A 25,019-nucleotide genomic window follows, 5' to 3' on the forward strand; every position below is an offset into this window, starting at 1 on the left:
TGTGTGTGTGTGTATATATATATATATATATATATATATATATATATATATCTCTTTGTGCTAGCAGTGTGCTGCTGTAATTCTCTTGCTTGTGTTTGTTTAACTGTAGCAGCGTGCACCTGTATGCCGGGTCCATGCAATAGTTGTGTATCAGTATGTGCTGGCCAACTTCTACCTTTCTTTGTGTTGTACATATGGGGGGAGTGGCTATCTCCATCTTGGTTCGTGCACCCCACCCATTTTATAAGGTGCTGGATGGCTCAGACCTTGCAAGCCTGGTAACTTAATGCTCAGAGGCATATTCATAGTGTAGGGTCTGTCCCAATGAGGCCACCTTATCGTGGTGGGATGGTACATGCTATTTGGCCAAATGGTAAGCTAAGAACCTTAATTTATCACTATAGCAATATAGCATTTCATATATCTCTTTGTGCCAGCAGCGTGCTGCTGTAATTCTCTCTCGCATGTATGTCTATAAATATATGTAATTTTTATATGCATTCTTCATACTACCACTGTTTATTTTTCTCCCCTCAGACCCTAATTGTGGCCTGGATTAAGGCCAGCCTTCAAGTTAGCGTATCGCGAGAACTGTGGGATGATCTATTGGCAGTTATGTCGTCACTGACTTACTGGGAGGAGCTAGTCACAGAATGGGCTCACACCATGGACACGTTAACCAAAGTGCTGGCCAAGAATGTCTACCATCTTGACTTGAACGAGTTGCCACTAGACAAGCTAAGCGAGCTAAAGCAGAAGAAGCACAAAGGCAAAGGTTAAAAACAAAAATACACATTAAAAGCTCACAACAATGCTCATTATACATCACTGAGGTGCAGCTTAATACCCTTCACTGTAAGCATGTAAGAGGTACTTATGGAGAGAGATGCTTTCTTTGCAAGTGACATACAAAGGCCACAGTGGCAATATGAGTTATATGGATTTTCCACAAATCACACTTCTCATCTACCCACAGGATAGATGATGTGCCTGATAGATGAGGGTCCAATCAGTTGGGTCCTGAGTACTCAAAGTTTAGTGTTTCCCAACATGTGTGCCTACAGCTGTTGCAAAACTACAACTCCCAGCTTTCCTGGACAGCCTAGGGCTTTTCGGGAATGCTGGGAGTTGTAGTTTTGCAACATTTGTAGTCACACTAGTTAGAAAATATTGCCCTAGTTAAATGGAGCAATAGTTGGACATGCTTACTGCCCTTCCTTTCAACTCTATGGGTCTGATGAAGATAACACTGAATAGAATGGCAGTGCACATGTCTAACTGCTGCTTCATTCAACTAGTAGAACCCAGGACCCCGCGGAAAGGTGCCGTCTTTCATTCATAGGAAAAACCTTTTAAACATGACTTTGATATATAGGGCAGTACTCACCGTTAAACCAGGCATTGCCCCATGGGTTGTATAGGCTCTACCAGCTCTGTCCATATCTCTGTCATAACCTTATAACCAAAGCCACAACACAGTGTCAGATCTACCATGATTGAAATCACTGATGCCCAGTGGACCACATTGACTTATATTGGACTATCAGGTACTGTCAAGTTTGCACTACTTTCTCTCTCAAATCTAACTAACTATTGCAAACACTATTAGGCTGGGTCCACATGTCCCAGATTTGCTATGCGAATTTCACAACAGAAGTCTGTAGCAATATCTTGTGCAAGTCAAGTGTATAGAGCACTTGTCCTGCAAAGTTTTAGCACTAAAATCAGAACATCCTTACTGCGTGTTTCACCCCCTTCAGTGCATCAGGGGTAAAGTATGTGGTGAGTTTGCTGCAGAACCTACACATTACACTTGCCGATTTTATTTATTTATTTATTTTTTTTTTTATTTTTTTTTTTTACTGTGGTATACCTATGGATTTCCCTGCAAAATTTACAGAAATTGTCTTAGACACATAATACAGAATAATACACCAAACGATGTGATTGATATTATGCGGTGACAATATCCTCTCAGACTCTGTCATTTCCTGTATGTAGGATGTAACCACGAATTTCAGAAAGGTTCAGTGGACAAGTCGTTCTCACGAGGGTGGAGCAGAGAGCAACCCGGCCAGCCCCCAATGCGCCAGCGCAGTGCCACTACCACTGGATCACCTGGCACTGAGAAAGCCAGAAATATTGTGCGCCAGAAAACTATTGGTATGTGAACATTCAAACATCCGTCATGATTCCATTGCTCATATCAGTCCATGACCTCACTGGTTGCTGGATTCAGTGCTGGTATGTTTTACTTCGATATGAATCTAGATTAAATATATATCAGCAGAAGGTGTTGGTTAGATCCATTCTGTGTGTTGTACTCTTCCATATTGTGTATAGGCCACATCATTTCCGTTTGCTTAGCTGGGTGTTATTTCCTCATTATTTCAGGATATAAAATAGAACGTGTGGATTACAAACTTGTGATAAAATGGGGTTTCCCGTTTTATGTCTAATAAGCTTATTTATTGTATAATAAAAGGTCATTTAGCTTTCTGTATAGCTTTATGTTTGAATTGGTCTCTTTCTGCTTGCTGTCAGTGAATGGAAACTTTTTTTTTTTTTTACATGCAGAGAACCTGTCCAGGTAAGGCTTCTTTCACGCTGCCTTTAGGACACGGTAGTGTAATGGCCGTCAGGAGAGTCGGGCAAAATAGCTGGTGGAAAATTACTGCATGTACAGTCTTTTTTTTTCTCCCGGTGTTCATAACAGTGCCTGGCGGCCCCCATAATAGTAATTGGGAGCCGCTGGGACCCGTTGTGGTGTTTTTTGCTCCCCGTCATCAGAACGGCCTTTAAAGTCAGGAAAAAAAAATAGACATTGACGGCCATTCTTGACGGGAAGCAACAGCAGTGTTAAAGGGGCCTAATATTGCAGGTAAAAGTGCTCAGGGCGGTGGACAGATTTTTTTTTTTTTAAAGTGTGCCATTCACCCATCATCACTGCTTGGAGCTTCCTGTTCTCCAACCCACTTAGCCAATCCCTTGTAACAGGCATAAACAGGCATTTCCTATGTGTCTAAAGTGCTGACAACAGGGATGGCACTTTCAGAATGGCACCAGGGTAGTACATGCTTTTTATTTTGTCCCCTACCCTAAATACTTTTACATATAAAAATGTTTATGCCTAATCTTTATTGTTAAAAGGGTTATCCAGGATTAAAAATACATTTATTTAAATGGGCACTGTCAGATACCAAAACATTTGATATGTTGTAAAGCATGCAAAACCAATAGGTATTTTGCAATTGCTTTCATTAGAAAATTTTCAGTATTTCATTATTTCATACTGAAAAAGCCAAACAACTGCCCCCCCCCCGCCTGCTTGGACACATACTAGTCCTGCTGTGTCCATGCATCATCACCTATGTCATGGACACACTTCCTTGATTGACAGCTGGGAGCACAGGGATCACAGCTGGAGGAAAATCCTCCCACTGTCAGCTTGTGTCCCGCTACTGTCAGTGAGGACAAGCTGGGAGTTGTAGTTTTGCTAATGCTAGGGGAGATGTGAGCAGACAGCATACTGAGGGAGGGGGCGGAGACCTGCACAGGGAGGCCACGCCCCCTCCCTTTGAGAGGAATTCAGACTTGTGAGCTAAATTAAGCGTAATAAAAAAAAAATAAAAAAGATAGTACATGGTCAGGATTAGGTACCGAGTGATATATACTTAAAAAAAAAATTTTTTTTTGTTAGCTCTGACGGGTACACTTTATAAATCAGCACCCTACTTGCCTCACACTTGAGGTGAAAGAGGAGGCACTGTACAGAGAGGCCTTTCAGCGGTCGGAACCTCTTCCAATCAGACACCTATCTTCTATCCTTTAAAACAATGTTTCCCAACCAGTGTGCCTCCAGCTGTTGCAAAACTACAACTCCCAGCATGCCCGGACAGCCTTCAGCTGTCCGGGCACGCTGGGAGTTGAAGTTTTGCAACAGCTGGAGGCACACCGGTTGGGAAACACTGCTTTAATAGGTGGAATACCCCTCTAAGGAGTTAAAGGGGTACTCCGGTGGAAAACTTTTTGTTTTAGAAATCATCTGGTGCCAGAAAGTTTAAACAGATTTGTAAATTACTTCTATAAAAAAATGTTTTTATCCTTCCAATTCTCATTTGCGGCTGTATACTACAGAGGAAATTATTTTCTTTTGGGATTTCTTTTGTCATGACCACAGTGCTCTCTGCTGACACCTCTGTCCATTTTAGGAACTGTCCAGTCAGCATATGTTGGCTATAGGGATTTTCTCCTGCTATGGACAGTTCCTTACATGGACAGAGGTGTCAGCAGAGAGCACCGTGGTCGTGAGAGAAAAGAAATCCCAAAAAGGAAAGAATTTCCTCTGGAGCATACAGCCGCTAATATGTACTGGAAGGATTAAGAATTTTTTTAAATAGAATTAATCTAGAAATCTGTTTAAAAAAACCCCAAAAAAAAACATTCCACTGGAGTACCCCTTTAAGAGCTATAGGCCAGGATAGGTTCTGAACTGCAGAATGTAAGTATTGAACAGTTCTGTTCACTGACAGTAGTGAATATAATGCAGTAAGCTTCATTTACCTAAAACTGGGAATCCTATTTTGTCATGCACACTATTTCATGTCCATGTACATTTTACCTCCTTGATGTTAACTATATTCTGGAAAACTTTATTATTCTTTGGTAATAAAGTTGTTCTCTGGGCCTTTACAAGCCTGTCCTTAGGATAGGTCATGGATGTTTGATCAAACTGGTTTCAATCTCCAGGCTGAAGACTTCACAATAGGTACTGTCCATTACAGTAGCTGTGACTTTTCCTATTCACTTGAATGGTACGAGCTGTTGTACCAGACATAACCACTCTTAAGATAATCTGCCACCTATATAAACAATGAAGGGGTTACAGTGCTTGCATGAGGGCTGCAGCCCTTCAGTTTATTAGTGGGGGTCCCAGACTTCAGACCCAATCCATCAAACATTGATGGCCCGATCAGATTCCCAGTAGGGCACTATTTACATACACACGCAGTCATGGCTGTAAATGTTGGCACCCCTGAAATTTTTCAAGAAAATGAAGTATTTCTCACAGAAAAGGATTGCAGTAACACATGTTTTGCTAAACACATGTTTATTCCCTTTGTGTGTATTGGAACTAAACCAAAAAAAGGAGGAAAAAAAGCAAACTGGGCATAAGATCACACCAAACTCCAAAAATGGGCTGCACAAAATTATTGGCACCCTTAACTTTATATTTGGTTGCACACCCAAAAATAACTGAAATCAGTCACTTCCTATAACCATCAATAAGCTTCTTACACCTCTCAGCGGGAATGTTGGACCGCTCTTCCTTTGCAAACTGCTCCAGGTCTTATTGGAAGGCGCCTTTTCCCAACAGCAATTTTAAGATCTCTGCACAGGTGTTCAATGGGATTTAGATCTGGACTCATTGCTGCCCAATTCAGAACTCTCCCAAGATCTTGGACGCAAACCCAGCTTTCTGACACTGGGCTGTACAGTACATCCGGACTATCCTGCATTGACACCTTTCATCTATTTTTCTCTTCAGTCCATGCCCAGGGAGATTAGCTACAGTGCCATGGGTTGTAAACTTCTTGATAATGTTGCGCACTGTGGACAAAAGCAAATCTAGATCTCTGGAGATGGACTTGTAATCTTGAGATTGTTGATATTTTTCCACAATTTTGGTTCTCAGGTCCTCAGACAGTTCTCTTCTCCTCTTTCTGTTGTCCATGCTTAGTGTGGCACACACAGACAAACAATGCAAATTCTAAGTGAACTTCTCTCCTTTTTATCTGCTTTCATGTGTGATTTCTATATTGCCCACACCTGTTACTTGTCCCAGGTGAGTTTAAAGGAGCATCACATGCTTGAAACAATCTTATTTTTCCACAATTTTGAAAGGGTGCCAATAATTTTGTCCAGCCCATTTTTGGAGTTTGGTGTGACATTATGTCCAATTTGCTTTTTTCCCTCCCTTTGTTGGTTTAGTTCCAATACACACAAAGGGAATAAACATGTATAGCAAAACATGTGTTACTGCAATCCTTTTCTGTGAGAAATACTTCATTTCCTTGACAAATTTCAGGGGTGCCAACACTTACGGCCATGACTGTAGGTAGATTTATGGAAACTAATGCACAGGGAAGCTAAAGCAGTTGCTGAGGCTTTGTGCACACTGCTCTATGTTTGGCGTATATTCTGGGAAAGCTCCTAGCCTATATTCTAAATATATATATTTAACCAATAGAAGCCAAAATAATGTCCTGTTGGCCTCTGTTGGGGTGGAATGCATTGACATATTTGTTTTTCTTTTGTATAAGAAAGCACAGCAGACTGCCCCCTCATAAACAGTAGTCACTCAGTAGGAGCCTCTGGTTGACGTGTATACATATATACCGTAGTATACATCAGCGTTTTCCATCAGACGTATATGTTGACATGTATCTCTGTCTGAAGGCTCGAATGTAGTGTGCACAGAGCCTAAGATCTGGTACAGATAAGAGCTATAGGCAAATGATCCATCAGAAAAGCAACTTATGTATTACCAGTTATAGAACATTTACAAGGGCTGTGTTCACACATTCAGGTTTTTAATTGCAACTATTGAATACAATGCCAGGAACCGATTTGAAAAGAAGTCTCAGTCTTTACCTTACGCTTGTCCTCTATTTATGATCGGTTCCTGGCTTTTTATTTAATAATTGCAATTAAAAGCCTGAATGTGTAAACCAGTGTTTCCCAACAAGGGTGCCTCCAGCTGTTGCAAAACTACAACTCCCAGCATGTACTGATTGCCGATGGGCATGCTGGGAGTTGTAGTTATGCAACAGCTGGAGGCACCCTGGTTGGGAAACGCTAGTGTAAACACACTTTCTCACACAAATCACACGTCCTCAGTAATGAATAGCTGAACGATCGCTTGATTGTTTGTGCTGCCATTCACTATTCTTATTGGGGGAGATTTATCAATACCTGTGCAGAGGAAAAGTGGCCCGGTTGCCCATAGCAACCAATCAGATTGCTTCTTTCATTTTGCAGAGGCCTTGTTAAAAATGAAAGAAGCGAGCTGATTGGTTGCTATGGGCAACTCAACAACTTTTCCTCTGCACAGGTATTGATAAATCTCCCCCATTGTCACCAGCACATTCCCTGTTTACTAGTGATGAGCTGCAGACTAACAATGAACTTTATGCCTGCACATAAGATTTGGTCAGCCGATGGACAAGTTAATAAAGGGGTACTTCGGTGGAAAACTTTTTATTTTTATTTTTTTAATTCAACTGGTGCCAGAAAGTTAAACAGATTTGTAAATGACTTCAATAAAAAAATCTTAATCTTTCTAGTACTTATTAGCTGCTGAATACTACAAAGGAAATTCTTTTCTTTTTGGAACCCAGAGCTTTCTGCTGACATCACAAGCACAGTGCTCTCTGCTGACATCTCTGTCCATTTTAGGAACTGTCCAGAGCAGCATATATTTGCTATGGGGATTTTCTCCTACTCTGGACAGTTCTTAAAATGAACAGAGATGTCAGCAGAGAGCACTGTGCTCGTGATGTCGGCAGAGAGCTCTGTGCTCGGGATGTCAGCAGAGAGCACAGTGTTTCAAAAAGAAAATCATTTCCTCTGTAGTATTTAGTAGCTAATAAGTACTGGAAGGATTAAGATTTTTTAATAGAAGTAATTTACAAATCTGTTTAACTTTTTGGCACCAGTTGATAAAAATAAAAAAAATAATAATAATAATTTTCTACCGGAGTACCCCTTTAAACATTTTCCACTTCTCCTCCTCAATACGTACTCACAGGAGTCTGGAAAGCACAGTTTCGGTGCTCTCGTGTGGGGTCCTCACCTTGCACATTTGCTGTAGGTATAGTTGCCGAATTGGAATGGAAGAAACGTTGTCTTTTTACACAGCTTGCTGGACTTCTGTGGGTACGACATGGACGTGGACTTGTTGACTTTCTTACAAACCAGTTAGGCCAAAGTTTCCCAACCAGGGTGCCGTCATCTGTTGCAAAACTACAACTCCCAGCATGCCCGGACAGCCTTTGGCTGTCCGGGCATGCTGGGAGTTGTAGTTTTGCATCAGCTGGAGGCACCCTGGTTGGCAAACACTGAGTTAGGCTGAGGAGCCCATTTAGTGACTCTATTTTCACTAGGACCTCATTGCTTTTCCCTGTTTGATTCGTCAATGTGTTTTGCTATTTGTGGTATATTTTTCCGTTTCTACCCTTCTCTCTGTTTTGCCGCGTTCTTGTTTCTCTTTCTGCTCCATGTCACCACCTCCGTCCATGCTTCTCCATAAGAGCACACAATGTTATAGAGTTTCTCCACGTGCATTATTTCACTTTTCTGCCTGCTTCTTGTGGTTTTGCTGCACTCTCATCAGTCACTTCTCTTCCCTCTCCGGTCCCTCTTTTTCCCCGATCTCTCCTGTCTTTCTGTCTTCTTTTTTTTTAAAGCCATGAGGAGCCGATCCATTGGGGACAGTGCCCTGCCATCAGCCTCTATCCGCAGCGCTAAAAGTGCACCTGTCCTGATTCATCCTTCCAAACCCCTTCTGCCTGATATTGTTCTCACTCTGCTTTCCGATGAGCTGTCAGGTAGTGGCTCCTCTGTCTGCACCCCTTCCCACTGTCTGCAGCCCCCTGTAATCTCACAGAAAAGAGGAGAGCATTACACTATGTCTGAGAGAGAAGGGTGTAATCCGTGCACCCATTCCCTCTATGCACGTTCTCTAATCACTGTCATCAGACATTCTCAAACTCCCTTATAGACCAATATGTGCAGCTGTAGTTCAGATGGCTGTAAATATCCTGCTGGTTTCCCTCTATTTCATGCACCTCGCCAATAAGACATTGATAGCCAATCCTATGGGCATCAATGTTACTTCCTCAAAAAACCTAGTAAGTAAACGTCGGGGTCCTTGTAAGAAATTGACACCAGACACACTGATATAAATTCAGATACGGCTTGTAATGAAGTCTTTTGCCATAGAAATGATTTTAGATTTAAGAGCTTGTTTTGGTTTCTTACCCTTAAAGGGGTACTCCGCCCCTAGACCTCTTATCCCCTATCCAAAGGATAGGGTATAAGATGTCTGATCGCAGAGGTCCCGCCACTGGGGACCTCCACAATCTTGGCTGTGGCACCAGAGACATCCGGTACACGGAGCGAACATTTCTCTGTGCCTGATGACTGGCGATGTGGGACAGAGGCTCGTGACGCCACGCCCTGCTTGTGACGTCACGGCCACACACCCTCAATTCAAGTCTATGGGAGGGCGGCGTAACGCCCATGACGCTCCCTCCCATAGACTTGCATTGAGGGGGCGTGGCCGTGACGTCACGAGCGAAGCATGGCCGTGGCATCACGAGCCTCCGGCGCTGCATCGACGCTCTAAACCAGTGGTCTTCAAACTGTGGCCCTCCAGATGTTGCAAAACTACAATTCCCAGCATGCCCGGACAGCCGTTGGCTGTCCGGGCATGCCAGGAGTTGTAGCTTTGCAACAGCTGGAGGACCACAGTTTGAAGACTGCTGCTCTAAACGAACGCCAAGTGCAGCAGGGAGATTGCGAGGGTCCCCAGCGGCGGGACCCCCTGCGATCAGACATTTTGTCCCCTATCCTTTGAATAGGGGATAAGATGTCTAGGGGCGGAGTACCCCCTTTAAAATGTTATAATCTGTATGACCAAGTATATCTGGACTACAGTGCACCATTCAAAAGGCAAATGCTCTGTATTCTTCAGTTTTGAGAATGTCTGATATGCACTATGTAAAAATGCCGTTTCTGCACTAACTTGCCAAATGGTCTTGTAAACTTTTGTATTTATGACCTGGACATGCTTTAACCTTTTATTCTAGCATTTGCCTCCCGAGCTCAAGGTCTGTCGCCTTTATGTTACTACAGAATGGCTTCTTTGTTTCACAGTCAATTGATTTTGTTTCATTATTTAGTCATGTACTGTAGAAGTCTAATATTTGGCGTCAAAGTTTATATGTGATCCCTACATGATTCCCCTAAATGGTTAAACTAGTGTGAAGTTAGAGCATTGTCTTATAGCTGTAGTATATGATACGAGTAGAGTGCAGGAGGGCTGCCCAATTGAAGAGGGCAATGAAAGCCCCGGCTACTACTATAAAATGTCTACCTGTCTTACAACAGGGGTGTTTAAGAAAATCATAATATAGGTTATGAATACATAATAAATATTATCATTATAATTTTCTTAAATACTCCTTTAAAGGGGTACTCTGGTGCTTAGACATCTTATCCCCTATCCAACGGATAGGGGATAAGATGCCTGATCGCGGGAGTGTCGCTGCTGGGGACCCCCGGGATCTTGCACGCGGCACCCCGATTGTAATCAGTCCCCGGAGCGTGTTCGCTTTGGGTCTCATTACCGGCGACCACACGGCCGGCGGCGTTTGATGTCACGCCTCCGCCCCGTGTGACATCACGCCCCGCCCCCTCAATGCAAGCCTACAGGAGGGGGCGTGACAGCTATCACGCCCCCTCCCATAGGCTTGCATTGAGGGGCGGAGCGTGACGTCACACGGGGGCGGAGGCGGGACGTAACACGCCGGCGGCCGCGTGGTCGCCAGTAATCAGACCGGGCACTGATTACACAGTGTTCGCTCCGGGCACTGATTACAAACGGGGTGCCGGGTGCAAGATCCCGGGGGTCCCCAGCGGCGGGACTCCCGCGATCAGGCATCTTATCCCCTATCCTTAGGATAGGGGATAAGATGTGTAAGCAACGGAGAACCCCTTTAAAGACAGGTACATGTTATATAGTTGCTTTTTTGACAGTGCCCACACACCAGAAATGCCCGTTAGGCAGTCACTGTATGGAGCGTGGCATGATGTCACAAGGGGCGTGGTCGTGACATCACGACAGCCGCATCCCGCACCCAGCGTTCGGGATGCATTTTTTTTAAAATTGTCAGCTTAGGGGTTTTCTAATATATAAGCCCCTCAAAGCCACTGCAGAACTAAACTGGTGCCTAACAATATAGCCATATAATTCTCCGTAAGGCCCGGTATGTTCCCCGTATTTATAGATCACACAGTGCATTTCATTATAAAGTTTTTTGGGGTGTTTGCATTAGCTTGGCCTGATTTTGACCCTTTGCATGCTGACATCTTTGTATAAACCTGCACTAACATTATGCTCCCCCAGTCTTGATTGTTAACACTTTTCTTCTTGATGACCCTTAATACTTTGCCTGCAATGAAATGTTTTTACTGCCTGTGTATGAAGAAGTAAAGAAACTTTTTGACGTCTATTTTTCACGTTCTTTACCAAGGACTTGTAATTCTCTTTGTTCTATTGTGACAATGTGTTCAGACGTTGACTTCTTTTTACACGGCTTTAAGATCTTCTGAGTATAAGATTGTTCTGCTCTGTGGTTCTGCAAGTAAAAACTATTTACAATGTTTATCCCCTTCTGTCTGACAGAAATGGATGATGCCCCTGTCCGTCCACGCATTCCCCGAGTAAGGCATTATTCCCAGAGTGAGGAGACCCCTACGGAGACATTTGGAGGCACCAATGAGGAAACCTCAACTTTACCTCGCAGCAGCAGCACATCTGACATCCTGGGGCCTATTGCAGCTGAGAGAGTGAAAGGTGCAGTGCCAGTTGCAGACCATTCCTCCCCTCAGACTTTGGACCCCCCCTGCGCTAACACACACGGTCAGGAAGCATCCCTAACACAGGCGGATGGCAGTATATATGACCACCTTTGCCAATTGACTGGCTCAGCTGAATTGACGGATGCAGAAATTGATCAGGGCTGGTATGAGGAGTTTGAGGGGGGAGACATGTTACCTTGTTTACGGGGGTATTTAAAAGGGCAAGGCATGCAAGGTGAGGGGATGGATAAAAGCAAGGTCACGTCTACTTTGGTGGATCATATAACCCAACACCTTGGGGAGTCAGAGTTGTGCACTAAAGGCGAGGGTCATGCATTGTTATCTGAAGGACTCCATCACACACCGCTCCATTCACAACATGTTGAGAGTAGTTCAGGTTTAGAAGGAAATGTAGCTAGGAAATCCGGGGGACTGAAGGTGCCTGGTAGATCGAGGGATGTTCATGTGAGGATACAGGTTGATGAAGAGTTTAACGAAAGTAAAACTGCCCTGGAGCAAGGTGACCGCAAGAAAGGTCTGTTTAGACAAGCTGCAGCAGAGGAAGACGAGGTTCCTGATCTGCAACCGTCTCAGCCCTCTCAATCATCAGGCGGTGAACATGGGGCTAACATAAAGAACTTGTGCGAGTCTGTGACGCACAAGGCCAAAGCAATTCGTCGGAAACGCAACAGCGTGCAGGTGTCTTTCCGTCCGTCAACTGAGGCGGTGCTTTTCTACAATTCAATGGAGACCAAGGATGCCCCTTGGAAGGTCAGACTGCGGAAGCTAAGTGGTTTAAGTTCCAACTCCTCCATTACTGTAGATACAGGGAAGCCCACGGCATATGCTGCCATGGGTGCGGTAAGAGTAGCATCAGGAGTTAGCCAGACAGGTATCGACCAAACGGATGTTCCCCACCCTCCTTCACAAGGGCATAAGGAATCTAGCCGCCATAGGCCTCGATCTAGCAGTCAAGAGAGAGCCTCTTCTCATGCGTCTTTAGGAGGCGTATATAAATCTGTTGTTCATGCTCTCTCAAAACCCAAGGCCAGCGTGTCCCTGCAGAAGCAGCAAAGGATGGCAGCCGAGGCTCCACTGAAGGACCTGTACGGTCATGTAATGGGCTATTTTGGAAAAAAGGCAGCAGGTGAGATCCTTCAGCCCTGGGAAGTGTTCCCAGAGCGCACGCAAAGATGCAACACCCGTTTGGCTTTGTATTGCAGACGAAAAACCCAGCTGCCAGCAATCAGGAGCTTCTTTTGGGATGACTTGCCGCTTATTCCTCACCCATGCCTCGTTGACACCCTCTCTGGGATCTTTGCATGTGACTCCCCTGTGGCTGATATAACCTTTCTTAAAGTGTTGTACCTCCCCTACCTTTCTCAGCAACTCTGCTTTCTGTACTAACCCTCCCTGTGAGGTGAGTGCTTGTCACTTCCTGGCTATTACGGCTTTGTTACTTGATAGCCCGGGATCACTTCTATTATGTGTTATGTCCTGCCATTGTCTTATTGTGTTTTGTTACATGTAACTACACCTGGAGAACACAATGAATGGGGAATCTGTTCATTCATGTATTTTAACAGTTATTCCAGCCTGTCCAGTTACCACCACAAGTGCATGATGCAGGTATCACATTAACAGAGCCCAGAGCAGTGTTTCTCAAACGGGGTGGCTCCAGCTGTGGCAAAACTACAACTCCCAGCATGCTCGGACAGCCGAAGGCTGTCCGGGCATGCTGGGAGTTGTAGTTTTGCAACAGCTGGAGGCACCCTGGTTGGGAAACATTGGCCCAGAGAGTAGACTAGCCAAAAGGGTTATTACAGGTTATTCATTGCATACTGAAAATTTACAATATATGTTTTCTATCTAGTCTGTGAGGTCATTTCATGGTTTACTTTCAGTGAATAAAAATCTGTTGTGGACATGTAATCTAGGTTCACACTGGGGCAGTACGTTAGATGTATTTGCTGGCATACTGGTAGCTAGGCAAATGTATACCACATCCTACTTGCAGGAGGCCCATTAAGTTTATTGCGCTAAGTGAAGTCTACGGACAACTGTGCATGGTCTATTTTCTGTAGGTTTGCTGGACTTAAAGGGGTTCTCCGCCCCTAGACATCTTATCCTCTATCCAAAGGATAGGGGATAAGATGTCTGATCGCAGGGGTCTCTCCGATCTCAGCTGCGGCACTCCAGACATCCGGTGCATGGAGTGAACTTTGCTCCATGCCCGATGACTGGCTATGCGGGGCGGAGGCTCTTGACGTCACGCCCCGCTCCTGACGTCCCGGCTATGCCCCCTCAATGCAAGTCTATGGGAGGGGGTGTGAAGGCCATCATGCCCCCCTACTTATAGACTTGCATTGAGGGGGCGTGGCCATGAAGTCACTAGCGGGGTGCGGCCGTGACGTCACAAGCCTCCGGCACTGCACCCGATGTTCTAAACGAACGTCGGGTGCAGCAGGGAGAACACGGGGGTCCCCAGCGGCGGGACCCCCATGATAATACATCTTATCCCCATCCTTTGGATAGGGGATAAGATGTCTCAGGGCAGAGTACCCCTTTAACTCCTTCCCTCTTTGGTGAGGGGGACTATAGGGGACTATAACATTGGGGACCCATAGGGGACTATAACATTGCACTCACAGATTTCCTACACTGATCACAGTTATGCAATAGCATGGCATTGATCGGTGTTATCGCCGCTCGACTGCTCCTGCCTAGATCTCAGGCACGGTGCAGTCATTCAGCGATCGGAGAGTGAGGAGGCAGGTAGGGATCCTCCTCACGTCCTGCAAGCGCCGCGGCGGACCCACCACTTAGCTAACCAGCAATGTTTACTTTAGTTTTAAACGCAGCGGTAAAGTTTGATCGCTGCTTCTAAAGGGTTAATGCTGGACATCAGCCCACTTAGCGATGTCAGGCATTATCCGTGGGTCCTGGTTGCCTATAGCAGCCGGGACCCACCGGGTATGATGCGTGCTCACCTGCTGAGCGCGCACCATACCTCGGGAGCCGCAGATGGACATTTAATGAACGTCCATTTGCGGCAAGGGGTTAAAATGTAGCCAACCATGTGTTTGAGTCATGCAAAATGACCAATGGAAAATGGGCCAAAAGTTCTCACAAGTAGAGTTTTCTTTTGTATTATAAGTCTATAGCGTCAATCTACTCAAACTGGACAAAGATTGCAGTGTGCCAGGGTGTGACACACTTCTGACCATGTGTTTCTCCTGGTTCGTTCTTCTGCCCAGTGGGGGTCTAAGCACCTACCAATCAAAACTTTTAACATGCCTCTGTCACATGTCAAAAGTTTTATTTTTTATTTATTTATTTATTTATTTATTTTTTTTAAGACTTCCTGTCATGTCAAAAGTTTTGAGCAGTGGGAGTCTCAGCGCTGAAACCCCCACTGATTATAGGTATCTAATGGGGCCACATATTATTCTAATAGAGTCATCCAGTGAAGCAAGATGTAGATCCCCGTGAGTCTGGAGTAAAGTGTGCTACTGCGCGCTTCTCCCCACTCGTCCTAATGATCGGTGGGGGTCTTAGCACTGAGAGCCCTACTGATCAAAATTTTTTAGACTTGTCAAAAGTTTTTTTTTAAATGACAGAGACACTTTAACTGGCCTTCTGTGAGTACAGTGTGGGATACACAGCATACATTTATAATACAGTAATTCAAGTTGTATCAAGCAAAGAATCTGCATGATCATTGCATGACCAGGACAACATTTTTAATTCATTGGAAGTAAATGATAAAAGTGCAACTTGTATGGCTGCCATTGGATGTCTTAAAGGGGTAATCCACTGCTCAGCTGGAGCCGGTGACATCATAGCCCTGCCCCCTCACAATGTCATGCCCCGTCCCCTCAATGCAAGTCTATGGGAGGGAGCGTGACGGTGTCACGCTCCCTCCCATAGACTTGCATTGAGGGGGCGGGGCTATGACATCACGAGCTCCCGTCTCCAGTGTTGGGAACCATTTGTTCCCAACGCTGAGCAGCGGAGTACCCCTTTAAAGCCATAAAAAATTGACGAAGTATATTGCAAAATTGTATAACTTTCCATTATAATTTTTTTTTTTTTTTACCTTTCTTGCCTAAACCTTAAAGGGGTATTCCAGGAAAAAACTTTTTTATATATATCAACTGGCTCCAGAAAGTTAAACAGATTTGTAAATTACTTCTATTAAAAAATCTTAATCCTTTCAGTACTTATGAGCTTCTGAAGTTAAGGTTGTTCTTTTGTGTCTAAGTGCTCTCTGATGACACGTGTCTCAGGAAACGCCCAGTTTAGAAGAGGTTTGCTATGGGGATTTGCTTCTAAACTGGGCATTTCCCGAGACACGAGTCAGCAGAGAGGACTTAGACAGAAAAGAACAACCTTAACTTCAGAAGCTCATAAGTACTGAAAGGATTAAGATTTTTTTAATAGAAGTAATTTACAAATCTGTTTAACTTTCTGGAGACAGTTGATATAAAAAAAAAAAGTTTTTTTTCCTGGATAACCCCTTTAATACCTCTACCTTAGCACATTTTCCTTTTTTTTTTTTTTACTTATTATTCTATGTAACAATAATAGCCAAAAGATGCAGGTCTACAGATTAAAGCCAGCTATAGGCTGAGATGTCATGCCTGTTTGACATCCATTTACATGCCTAGGTGCACAGGGCCAACTTTATTGCACATTTTTGGAGGACCATTGGTTTTTAGCAGTGGTCAAAAGAACATTCTCCTTATCTTTTATTGTCAAATGTCTATATAGGCAGCTTTAGTGGATACCAATCCTGTCTGCATTATGAGCTTAGGTGGTGATGGGTGAACAGGCTCCTAGGTCACAAAGCGCAACTGCCATGAGTTTTTAGACCCCCCAGACTACTGTAATGTTGTTACAGATGTCCATAACGTGACTGTAACCATACCTTTATCGCTTTTTCTCCTTCTTTTATAACTCATAAAATACATTTATCCAGCGGTCAAGCAAAGTTGGATAGGCGTGGCTTGGGGTTCGCAAAGCCCCGCCGCCGCTACGCCTATTCTCTCCTTTCAGCGCTAGGTTTGCTGTGAAGTAAGATGCAGCGCATGCGCATCTCCCTTCCTCTAGTACTGCACCTGCGCAGTGAACGCATAGGCAGCAGGAGCGATTGCTCACTCTGTCAATGCAGGGCGGTAAACTAAAAAGACCAGGGAGAGCGCTCCATAGCGCAATACCGCAGGTGCAGGGTCCAGAAGGTAAAATAGGAAATACCCATACCGAATGCGGCTGTGTAAGCTCACACACAACAGCGGTCACCGTGGGTGAGGGACAAGGTCCAGCCCGCAGCCTTCCCATCCGAACAAGACAATGGCAAAGAAAGACTTCTGGAGGTGATGGGATTCAATGGCGCTGGTCAGGGGTAGATACGTCAGGTAGGTAAGAGAATGACACTATTCAAACAATGCAACGTGTTTCACCGCAGGTGCGGTGAAACGCGTTGCATTGTTTGAATAGAGTCATTCTCTTACCTACCTGACGTGTCTACTCCTGACCAGGGCCATTGAATCCCATCACCTCCAGAAGTCTTTCTTTACCAATGCAGGGGGGGTGGCACCCGCACATCAGGAGGGGCGCATGCGCTGTGGATGCGCTGTGTCTCGCTGAAAGGAAAGGATAGGCGTGGTGGCAGCGGGGCTTTGCGAACCCCAAGCCACGCCTATCTGACTGTGCCTGACCACTGGATAAATGTATTTTATAAGGTATAAAAGAAGGAGGAAAAGCAATATAGGTATGATTACACTCACGTTATGGACATCTATAACAACATTGTAGTAGTCTGGGGGGGGGGGGCTAAAAAATCATGACAGTTGCGCTTTAAATCATATGTCCACCTTGGAGCATTATTGTATGTAGAGGTAATCTCCATGAAAGGTTTTGTAACTTTCTTTTACGTCTCATTGTGTGAATTTATCCTGAGCTACACCCTGTGCTTTAGCTTAGAGCTGCATTCATAATTCTGTAGACTAGAGCAGTATTTCCCAACCAGGGTGCCTCCAGCTGTTGCAAAACTACAACTCCCAGCATTGGTTGGGAAACACTGGACTAGAGAGTGCCTTTACCGAGCTACCTTTAGGACTTGAATCCATTATACACTAATTTGATATTGGAAAAACCTATCTGCATTATAAGCGCTCTGCTAAGCTGTCGGAGGCTCTGATGACAAAGCGTTGGGCTGTGACAACCAGCAGAATTATGAATGCAGCTGTGAGTTTTGCAGGTTATTCATGCAGGAGCAGCAAACATTATTGAAACTTTATATAGAATATACCTACATATACACTATAAAATGGGGCTCCAAGGTGAACATATTATCGACTACTTTGTTGCAATGTGTTTTGTTTGTTTAGTGTCTTGTTTTACAATGTTGGTAAGTCATGCTTTCACAAGGTCTGCTGTTGTAAAAGGAATGAATGTCAGAAGTCTTCTACAATGCATTCGAATAGACCTCAGACCATCTCGCTTTTCTTACATTGTGGCCTTGTGCACTCACTACCCTACAATGAGAATGTGAAAAAATTATTTAAACAAAAAAAAAAATATATATATATATATATTTTTTTTTTTTGGAAATGTATTAAAAAGGAAAAACTTAAGAGTTTGCATGGACATGAGTAGTCAGATCCTTCACTGGGGGTGGTGGGGGGGGGGGAGCCTTGATTAGAGAGGTGACAGAGAACCCCAATGGTCACTCTGGCTGACCTCCAAAGATTCTGTGCACAAATAGGAGACACTTCCATAAGGTTAACCTGTGCTGCAGAACTCCACAAATTTGGGCTTTATGGCGGAGTGTCAAAAAAGGCACTGAAAGAGTTTAAAGGGATACTCCAATGGAAACATTTTATTTATTTTTTTATTAACTGGTGCCAGAAAGCTAAACAGATTTGTAAATTACTTGTATTAAAAAATCTTAATCCTTCCAGCACTTATTAGCTGCTGAATTCTACAGAGTGAATTATTTTCTTTTTGGAACACAGTGCTCTCTGCTCACATCACAAGCACAGTGCTCTCTGCTGACATCTCTGTCCATTTTAGGAACTGTCCAAAGCAGTATATGTTTGCTATGGGGATTTTCTTCTACTCTGGACAGTTCTTAAAATGGACAGAGATGTCAGCAGAGAGCACTGTGCACGTGATTCAGCAGAGAGCTCTGTGTTCCAAAAAGAAAATCATTTCCTCTGTAGTATTCAGCAGCTAATAAGTACTGGAAGGATTAAGATTTTTAGATAGAAGTAATTTACAAATCTGTTTAGCTTTCTGGCATCAGTTGATAAAAAAAAAAAAAAAAAAAAAGTTTTCCACCGGAGTACCCCTTTAAGATTGTGAGAAACCATATTCTTTGGTCTCAATTCTAAGCATGATTTCAGCAGAACACCAGGCACATCTCTTCAATACCATCCCTACGTGCTGAGCGGCTGACACTGGGAGACTGATCAGTGATGAGGGAAAGCTTAATGGAGTAAAGTACAGAGATATTCTTGATAAAGACCTAAAATTGGCTTCCACGCTCGGTCCTCATTCAACTTGACAGAGCTTGGAAGGATCTGCAGAGGAGAATTGCAGAAAATTCCAAAATCCACATATGTAAACTTTGTGGCCTCATCCCTAAGAAGACTGGAGACCATAATAGCCGCCCAAGGAAGCTACAACTAAGTAAAGGGTCTGAGTAATAGATTAGTTTTTCCTTTTCAATAAATTAGCAAAGATTTCTAGCATTACATTTTCACTATGTCATTCAGGGACATTGAGTGCCTTTATTTTTATATTTTTTAACAAAATGAGATAACAATGAAAGACTCTGAAGACTTTCCGAATGCATTTTGTGTCAGGCTAATAATTGAAATGTTAAAACAACTTAATGCTTCAAAACTGTTTCATAACATCATATCCAGCTGGGCAGACTTCATGGTACATAACAAACAGTGATTCCTCTATTACAACATTTCCGGTTAAGAAGAACGGGCTCCGAACATGTCTGTTTAAGCAAATAAGAGCATCTTTTCTTGACATTGTGCCATTCCACTGTTCTTCCTCCTGGAAATATAGGAGTAAATTAACAACAAGGTACAATGGGTCCCCATGTCAATAGAGTGTGTCCCTACGCCTAGTATTCAGCTAGAACTGACCGGGTCGTGCAGCCAGTGATTGCCATTTTGTGCTGCTTGAATCACACTGCATTGCATCTATTATAAGTGAATGAGGAAAGTTGCCAAAAATGTATTGAAGATGATCTTCTGGTTGAGGGCTCTTGGGAGTCACCCAGTCACCATATTTACATTCTTTAGGCGCAAAGCAGCAGTGCAATACATCGTGGCAGGAGGTAAAGTAGCACTGCAAGACAAGTCCGCTGACTGAGCATAGGAAGCAATCAACTACTGTTTGACACAGTGGGATCTATTCGGCGGTGCTGATTTAAATGGGAAGATAGTATTCGGTGAGAATATGAAAAGAGAAGGCAGCAAGAAATCGCACTCACCTGTCAGAAGATCCAGGTGTGGAAGACTTAATTCCATGTGAATATGGTGCAGCATACAATGAAACATAAGTTCCATGAGCGGGGAGTGAGAGCAGCCAGCAGCCGCCCTCAGGATGCAAGGGCACACCACTAGGTGGCGACTAGTTTCACGTCACGGTTGGACGCTTCTCCCGGCCGGACACTTCGACCGTGACTCGAAACTAGTCTCCACCCAGTGGTGTGCCCTTGCATCCTGAGGGCGGCTGCTCTCACTCCCCGCTCATGGAACTTATGTTTCTATGTATGCTGCACCATATTCACATGGAATAAAGTCTTCCACTGAGATTTCTACATAGTGAGGTGTCCCAACTATCTGATAATAGATGTTGTAAGGGCAAGAAAGATCAGGCATGTTTTAAGTGCCTGATCCTTTTCTTCTCAAGGGAGATGAGTTGCAGGCAGAAATATTTGGAAGGGCTTAGTCCCCTGTCCCAACTGAGAACACATTCATTCTCAGCAAAACTTGCTTTGCACATGGAGGACGAGAGTGATAGCTGTTGACCAGATGAGCTTTCAGCGTGGCAATTATTACAGGTGTATGGCGAAGTGGGGAAACTTACTGACCAGGGCAGTGGTATCTCTCTGTGTCAGTTTGTTCATTCTTTTTGAGGAGGAATAGTAGAGTAATAGCACAAAGCAGAGTACTAGAAAAAGATGCTCTCAAATGTTTTATTATAGAAGGAATAGAATTATTTACTAAAACAGACATGTCAGGAGAGGCCACGGTTCTACTTTGTATGCCAATATTACAGGGCGATTTCTTATACACATTAATATGGCTCACAGTTTATAGTATAATCTGTTGCAAGTCCCTTGTAATGTAATGATCTATAAAGTTGCCATATATAACCCCAGCCCTGTCCTTACATTTATAGCTACTGTTGTTTATGTAAACTACATTACATTATTTTCAACTGTGTAATAAATAAACATACAATGACATATAAACTTATTTTACTGCCTTTCGATGGTCTACATGCCTTCCTTCTGCTCCTGATGCAAATTACCTGCTCTGATCTCACCATTGCTCCATTTCCTGTCACGGCTAACAACTTCCTGTTCCTGCTGCACCCTAGATGGGATTTCAGCCAATTATCTTCCTCCCACTATGTGGGACACTCTTATGGGTGTAGTGGGTGGGGTTATAGTTGATAAATGTAATGGAAGCAAGATAGTTGGCTAAAATCCCAACTACAGTGTACAGCAGGAATATAAAATCTGTAACAGGATGTGCACCAGACAGGAAGTGGGGCAGTGGAGATACTGTTGCATCAGCAGAAGAGAAGCAGGAAGAGAAGCAGTTTATAAGACAACTGAAAAATAGGTTTCATCATTGGAAAATCCCTTTAAATTGCAACAGAATTTTGGCATTTTTTGCCACATGGTCTTGTGCGCACATGCCTTTTTCAGATTCGGCTAAAAAGTGTCGAGTCATGAAAGCTAGTTTTTATTTGTAAAACACAAAGAGCAAAAGAAACAAAGCCACACATCCACAATTTGTATTTTGATCTACTTGCTTCTCAGCTTAAATTCAAAAACTATAAAGTTGTTAATATACATTTTGAACAAAAAGTTCAAGCCCACTGACCACGTCAAGGCCACTTATTTAGAGTGGGTCCCTAACCTAACACTGGCGTAGTGCCAGGCAGCGACCACTGCCTCCATGGCACCATGCCCACAAGGGGAATGACCTGGCTCTGGGCCACTCCACCCCACAGACCAAAGGCATCACAGTAACAATGATTGCCAGAGGGCTGGGAGAATGTTAGTTTTTCTTTGTGTTTACAATAGTAAATCTGCCCTATTGTGACTTTCTTTAAGGGTGTATTCACTAGTACAGTTTCCAGCACGTACTTGATTTGAAGCTGCAGAGTTCAATGTAAACTAAAGGACTGAACACAGCTTCAAATCCTGTGCATCAAATATGCACAGGATACTGTACAGATGAATAGACCCTAAAGGGGTAGTCTAGGGAACTGATCATGGGGTCCAACCACTGGGACCCTCCACAATCTCCCGTACGGGTCCACAGCTATTTACACATCCCTTGGAGCAGAGCGGCCCCCATCTTCCTGTAAGAACACAAGTGACGGCCCACTGAGCCAGTCATCATCCACAGCTATGTAACACCTCAGCCAGTAATTGGGTCAACAGGCTCTCACTTGCGTTGCGGTCTGTATAGGCGATCATGGGAAAGGGGGGGGGGGGTTCCCAGCGGTCGGACCTTCATGATCAAAACTTTTATCCCCTATCCTGTGGATAGGTAATAAGTGTCTAAAAAGTTCAGCTTCCTGGACTAATTTTAAATGGACACTGTCACTTGAAAAAACTTTTGACAGGTCATCAAGACCGTACAGGACTTGTAAAAAGTTTTGATTGGTCAGACACCAACTAATAACTGCGGCTGAAGAATCTTTGCCCATGTTCCTGGTCGCATTTAGTGTCCTTACATGCAGCCACTAAAGTTTACATAAACAACCAGTATCTGTTAACTTCTTACCAATGCCACATTGTCACCATCACCCCATGTCACTGGCACATTATAGAAGGTATTGAGTGCTGAAGCAGTGTGCAATGTAAAATGGCGCTCACACCAGTGTTTTGCTAGCGTCTGCTTTATGTTCCCTGTTGTAACAGAGTTTGTGTGTCCCTGTGGGAATGCTGGTATCTGGGACAGAAATAAACGTCTGGTTCATTTTAAGCAATGCACGGCCTGTAAATCACTTTCTTAAAAACACAGAAAAGTTCTGTGACCATCTGTAAGATTAAAATGGTAGGTTAAGTCCTGTCCACACAGATGTCCAGCGAAAATAAGTGTCCTCTATTCACAGGATAGGAAATACAGTGTCTGATTGCAAGGGTTCCTACTGTTTGGACCCCTCGCGATCTCCCATACGGGGCCCCCAGCTCTGCCTCTGCACATGCATGTTTCATACCCAGCACGTCAGCTGGTCGAAACACGCCCCCTCTATTCATCTCTATGAGAGAGTGGAGACACACGAACGCTGGGGGGGGGGCGTATTTCCACCAGCTGACATGCTGGGCGCGAAACCTAATTTCCTAGAGCAGAGCTAGAACCTCAAATGGGAGATCGCGGGGGTCCCAGTGATCGGACCCCCTGCAATCCAGAACACTTATCCCCTATCCTGTGGATAAGTTGTTTTTGCTGGACATCTGCTTTAAGGTCACTTTTTATATTCTTAATTTTATATTAAGGTACACTTTATTTTAAGGTTCAGTTTACATATTGTATTAAGCCTACATGGGGAGGATATCCAAATGTAGAAGGCTGCAAGATATCTCACTATATACAGGGATGGCTTTGAGGAGGGACCCGGCTCAAACGACGCTGACCGACCACAACAAGGTATGGAGGATAAGAGAGGATTTTATTGACCAAGATGCAATGCGTTTCACTACGCTTGCGCAGCTTCCTTAGGCATTTGATGTCCAGCATTTGATGCCTGAGGAAGCTGCGCAAGTGCAGTGAAACGCATTGCATCTTGGTCAATAAAATCCTATCTTATCCTCCATACATTGTCGTGGTCGGTCAGCGCCATTTGAGCCGGGTCCCTCCTCGAAGCCATCCCTGCCAATTGCATATACCAGTGACCGGAGGGCAGCAGACGACTTACTATGTATGCATATCATCATTGTTGTGTATGAAGCTGCACAACCACCCAGTGTGAGCAGCAGGGCCCAAGTCCTGCAGGAACTCATGGAACGGCAGTTCCTGCACTTTTTCCATAGCAGGAATGCAGTTCCCATTAGCAGGAGTCCTGCAGGACCAGCCCTTAAAGGGGTACTCCACCCCTAGACATCTTATCCCCTATCCAAAGGATCTCGGCTGCGGCACCCCAGACATCTGGTGCTCGGAGCGAACTTCGCTCTGTGCCGGATGACTGGTGATGCAGGGCAGAGGCTCGTGACGTCACAGTACATGCCCCCTAAATGCCAGTCTATGGGAGGGGGCGTGTTGGCCTTCATGCCCTCTCCATAGACTTGCATTGAGGGGCCGTGACCGTGACGTCACGAGCGTCCGGCGCTGCACCCAACGCTCTAAACGAACGCCGGGAGAACGTGGGGGTCCCCAGCGGCAGGACCCCGGGATCAGACATCTTATCCTCTATCCTTAGGATAGGGTATAAGATGTCGAATACCCGTTTAAGTGGAATCTTGGGTGAGTTCCCACCCATTTTTTCCCACGACTTGACCCCCTGGTGAGCAGTCATTCGTTTTTACCTCACACTGGGGCTTAACAATATTACCCTATGGAGTGCTTGTTTTTCTACTTCTAGTTCTCACTATATAGGCGTACAGTGGGATATGTCACCTATATGGTGGAATTTAGGGGGAGATTTATCAGAACCTGTGTAGAGGAAGAGTGGTGCAGTTGCCCATAGCAACCAATCAGATTGCTTCTTTCACTTTTACAAAGGCCTCTGAAAACTGAAAGAAGTGATCTGATTGGTTGCTATGGGTAACTGTACCACTCTTTTGATCAATGGGGAAATGGTCCTGACGTAAACCTCCAATAGAAGATGTGAATGTGCCGTAATACACACTTCTTTTTGGGTATGTTCATACATGCTTAATCCGCTGCAGATTTTATGCTGTTTAGGCATCAAATAACAGAAGATTTCCTAGAGAGGCAAACTGGGATATACAAAGTGAGATACTTGTGGATTCTCATCTCCCTATGACAGTGTTTCCCAACCAACGTGCCTCCAGCTGTTGCAAAACTATAACTCCCAGCATGCCCGGACAGCCAAAGGCCTGTCCGGGCATGCTGGGAGTTGTAGTTTTGCAACAGCTG

General features: G+C 44.3%; 1 protein-coding gene across 4 annotated transcripts in view; it reads left to right on the top strand.

The window, feature by feature from the left end:
• The window catches only part of RALGAPA1 (Ral GTPase activating protein catalytic subunit alpha 1), a 235,941-nt gene that overhangs the window by 76,842 nt on the left and 134,080 nt on the right, over positions 1-25,019 (top strand). Inside the window, exons 15-18 of one of the 4 annotated variants that reach the window (XM_056546922.1) lie at positions 538-775; positions 2,002-2,163; positions 8,469-8,609; positions 11,471-12,793. In XM_056546922.1, the coding sequence (XP_056402897.1) occupies positions 538-775; positions 2,002-2,163; positions 8,469-8,609; positions 11,471-12,793 (1,864 nt within the window). The remainder of the gene's footprint in view (positions 1-537; positions 776-2,001; positions 2,164-8,468; positions 8,610-11,470; positions 12,794-25,019) is intronic. The other 3 variants (XM_056546923.1, XM_056546924.1, XM_056546925.1) reach the window with 3 other exon arrangements.

The sequence above is a fragment of the Hyla sarda genome, chromosome 11 (assembly GCF_029499605.1).
Source record: "Hyla sarda isolate aHylSar1 chromosome 11, aHylSar1.hap1, whole genome shotgun sequence".
NCBI lineage: Eukaryota > Metazoa > Chordata > Amphibia > Anura > Hylidae > Hyla > Hyla sarda.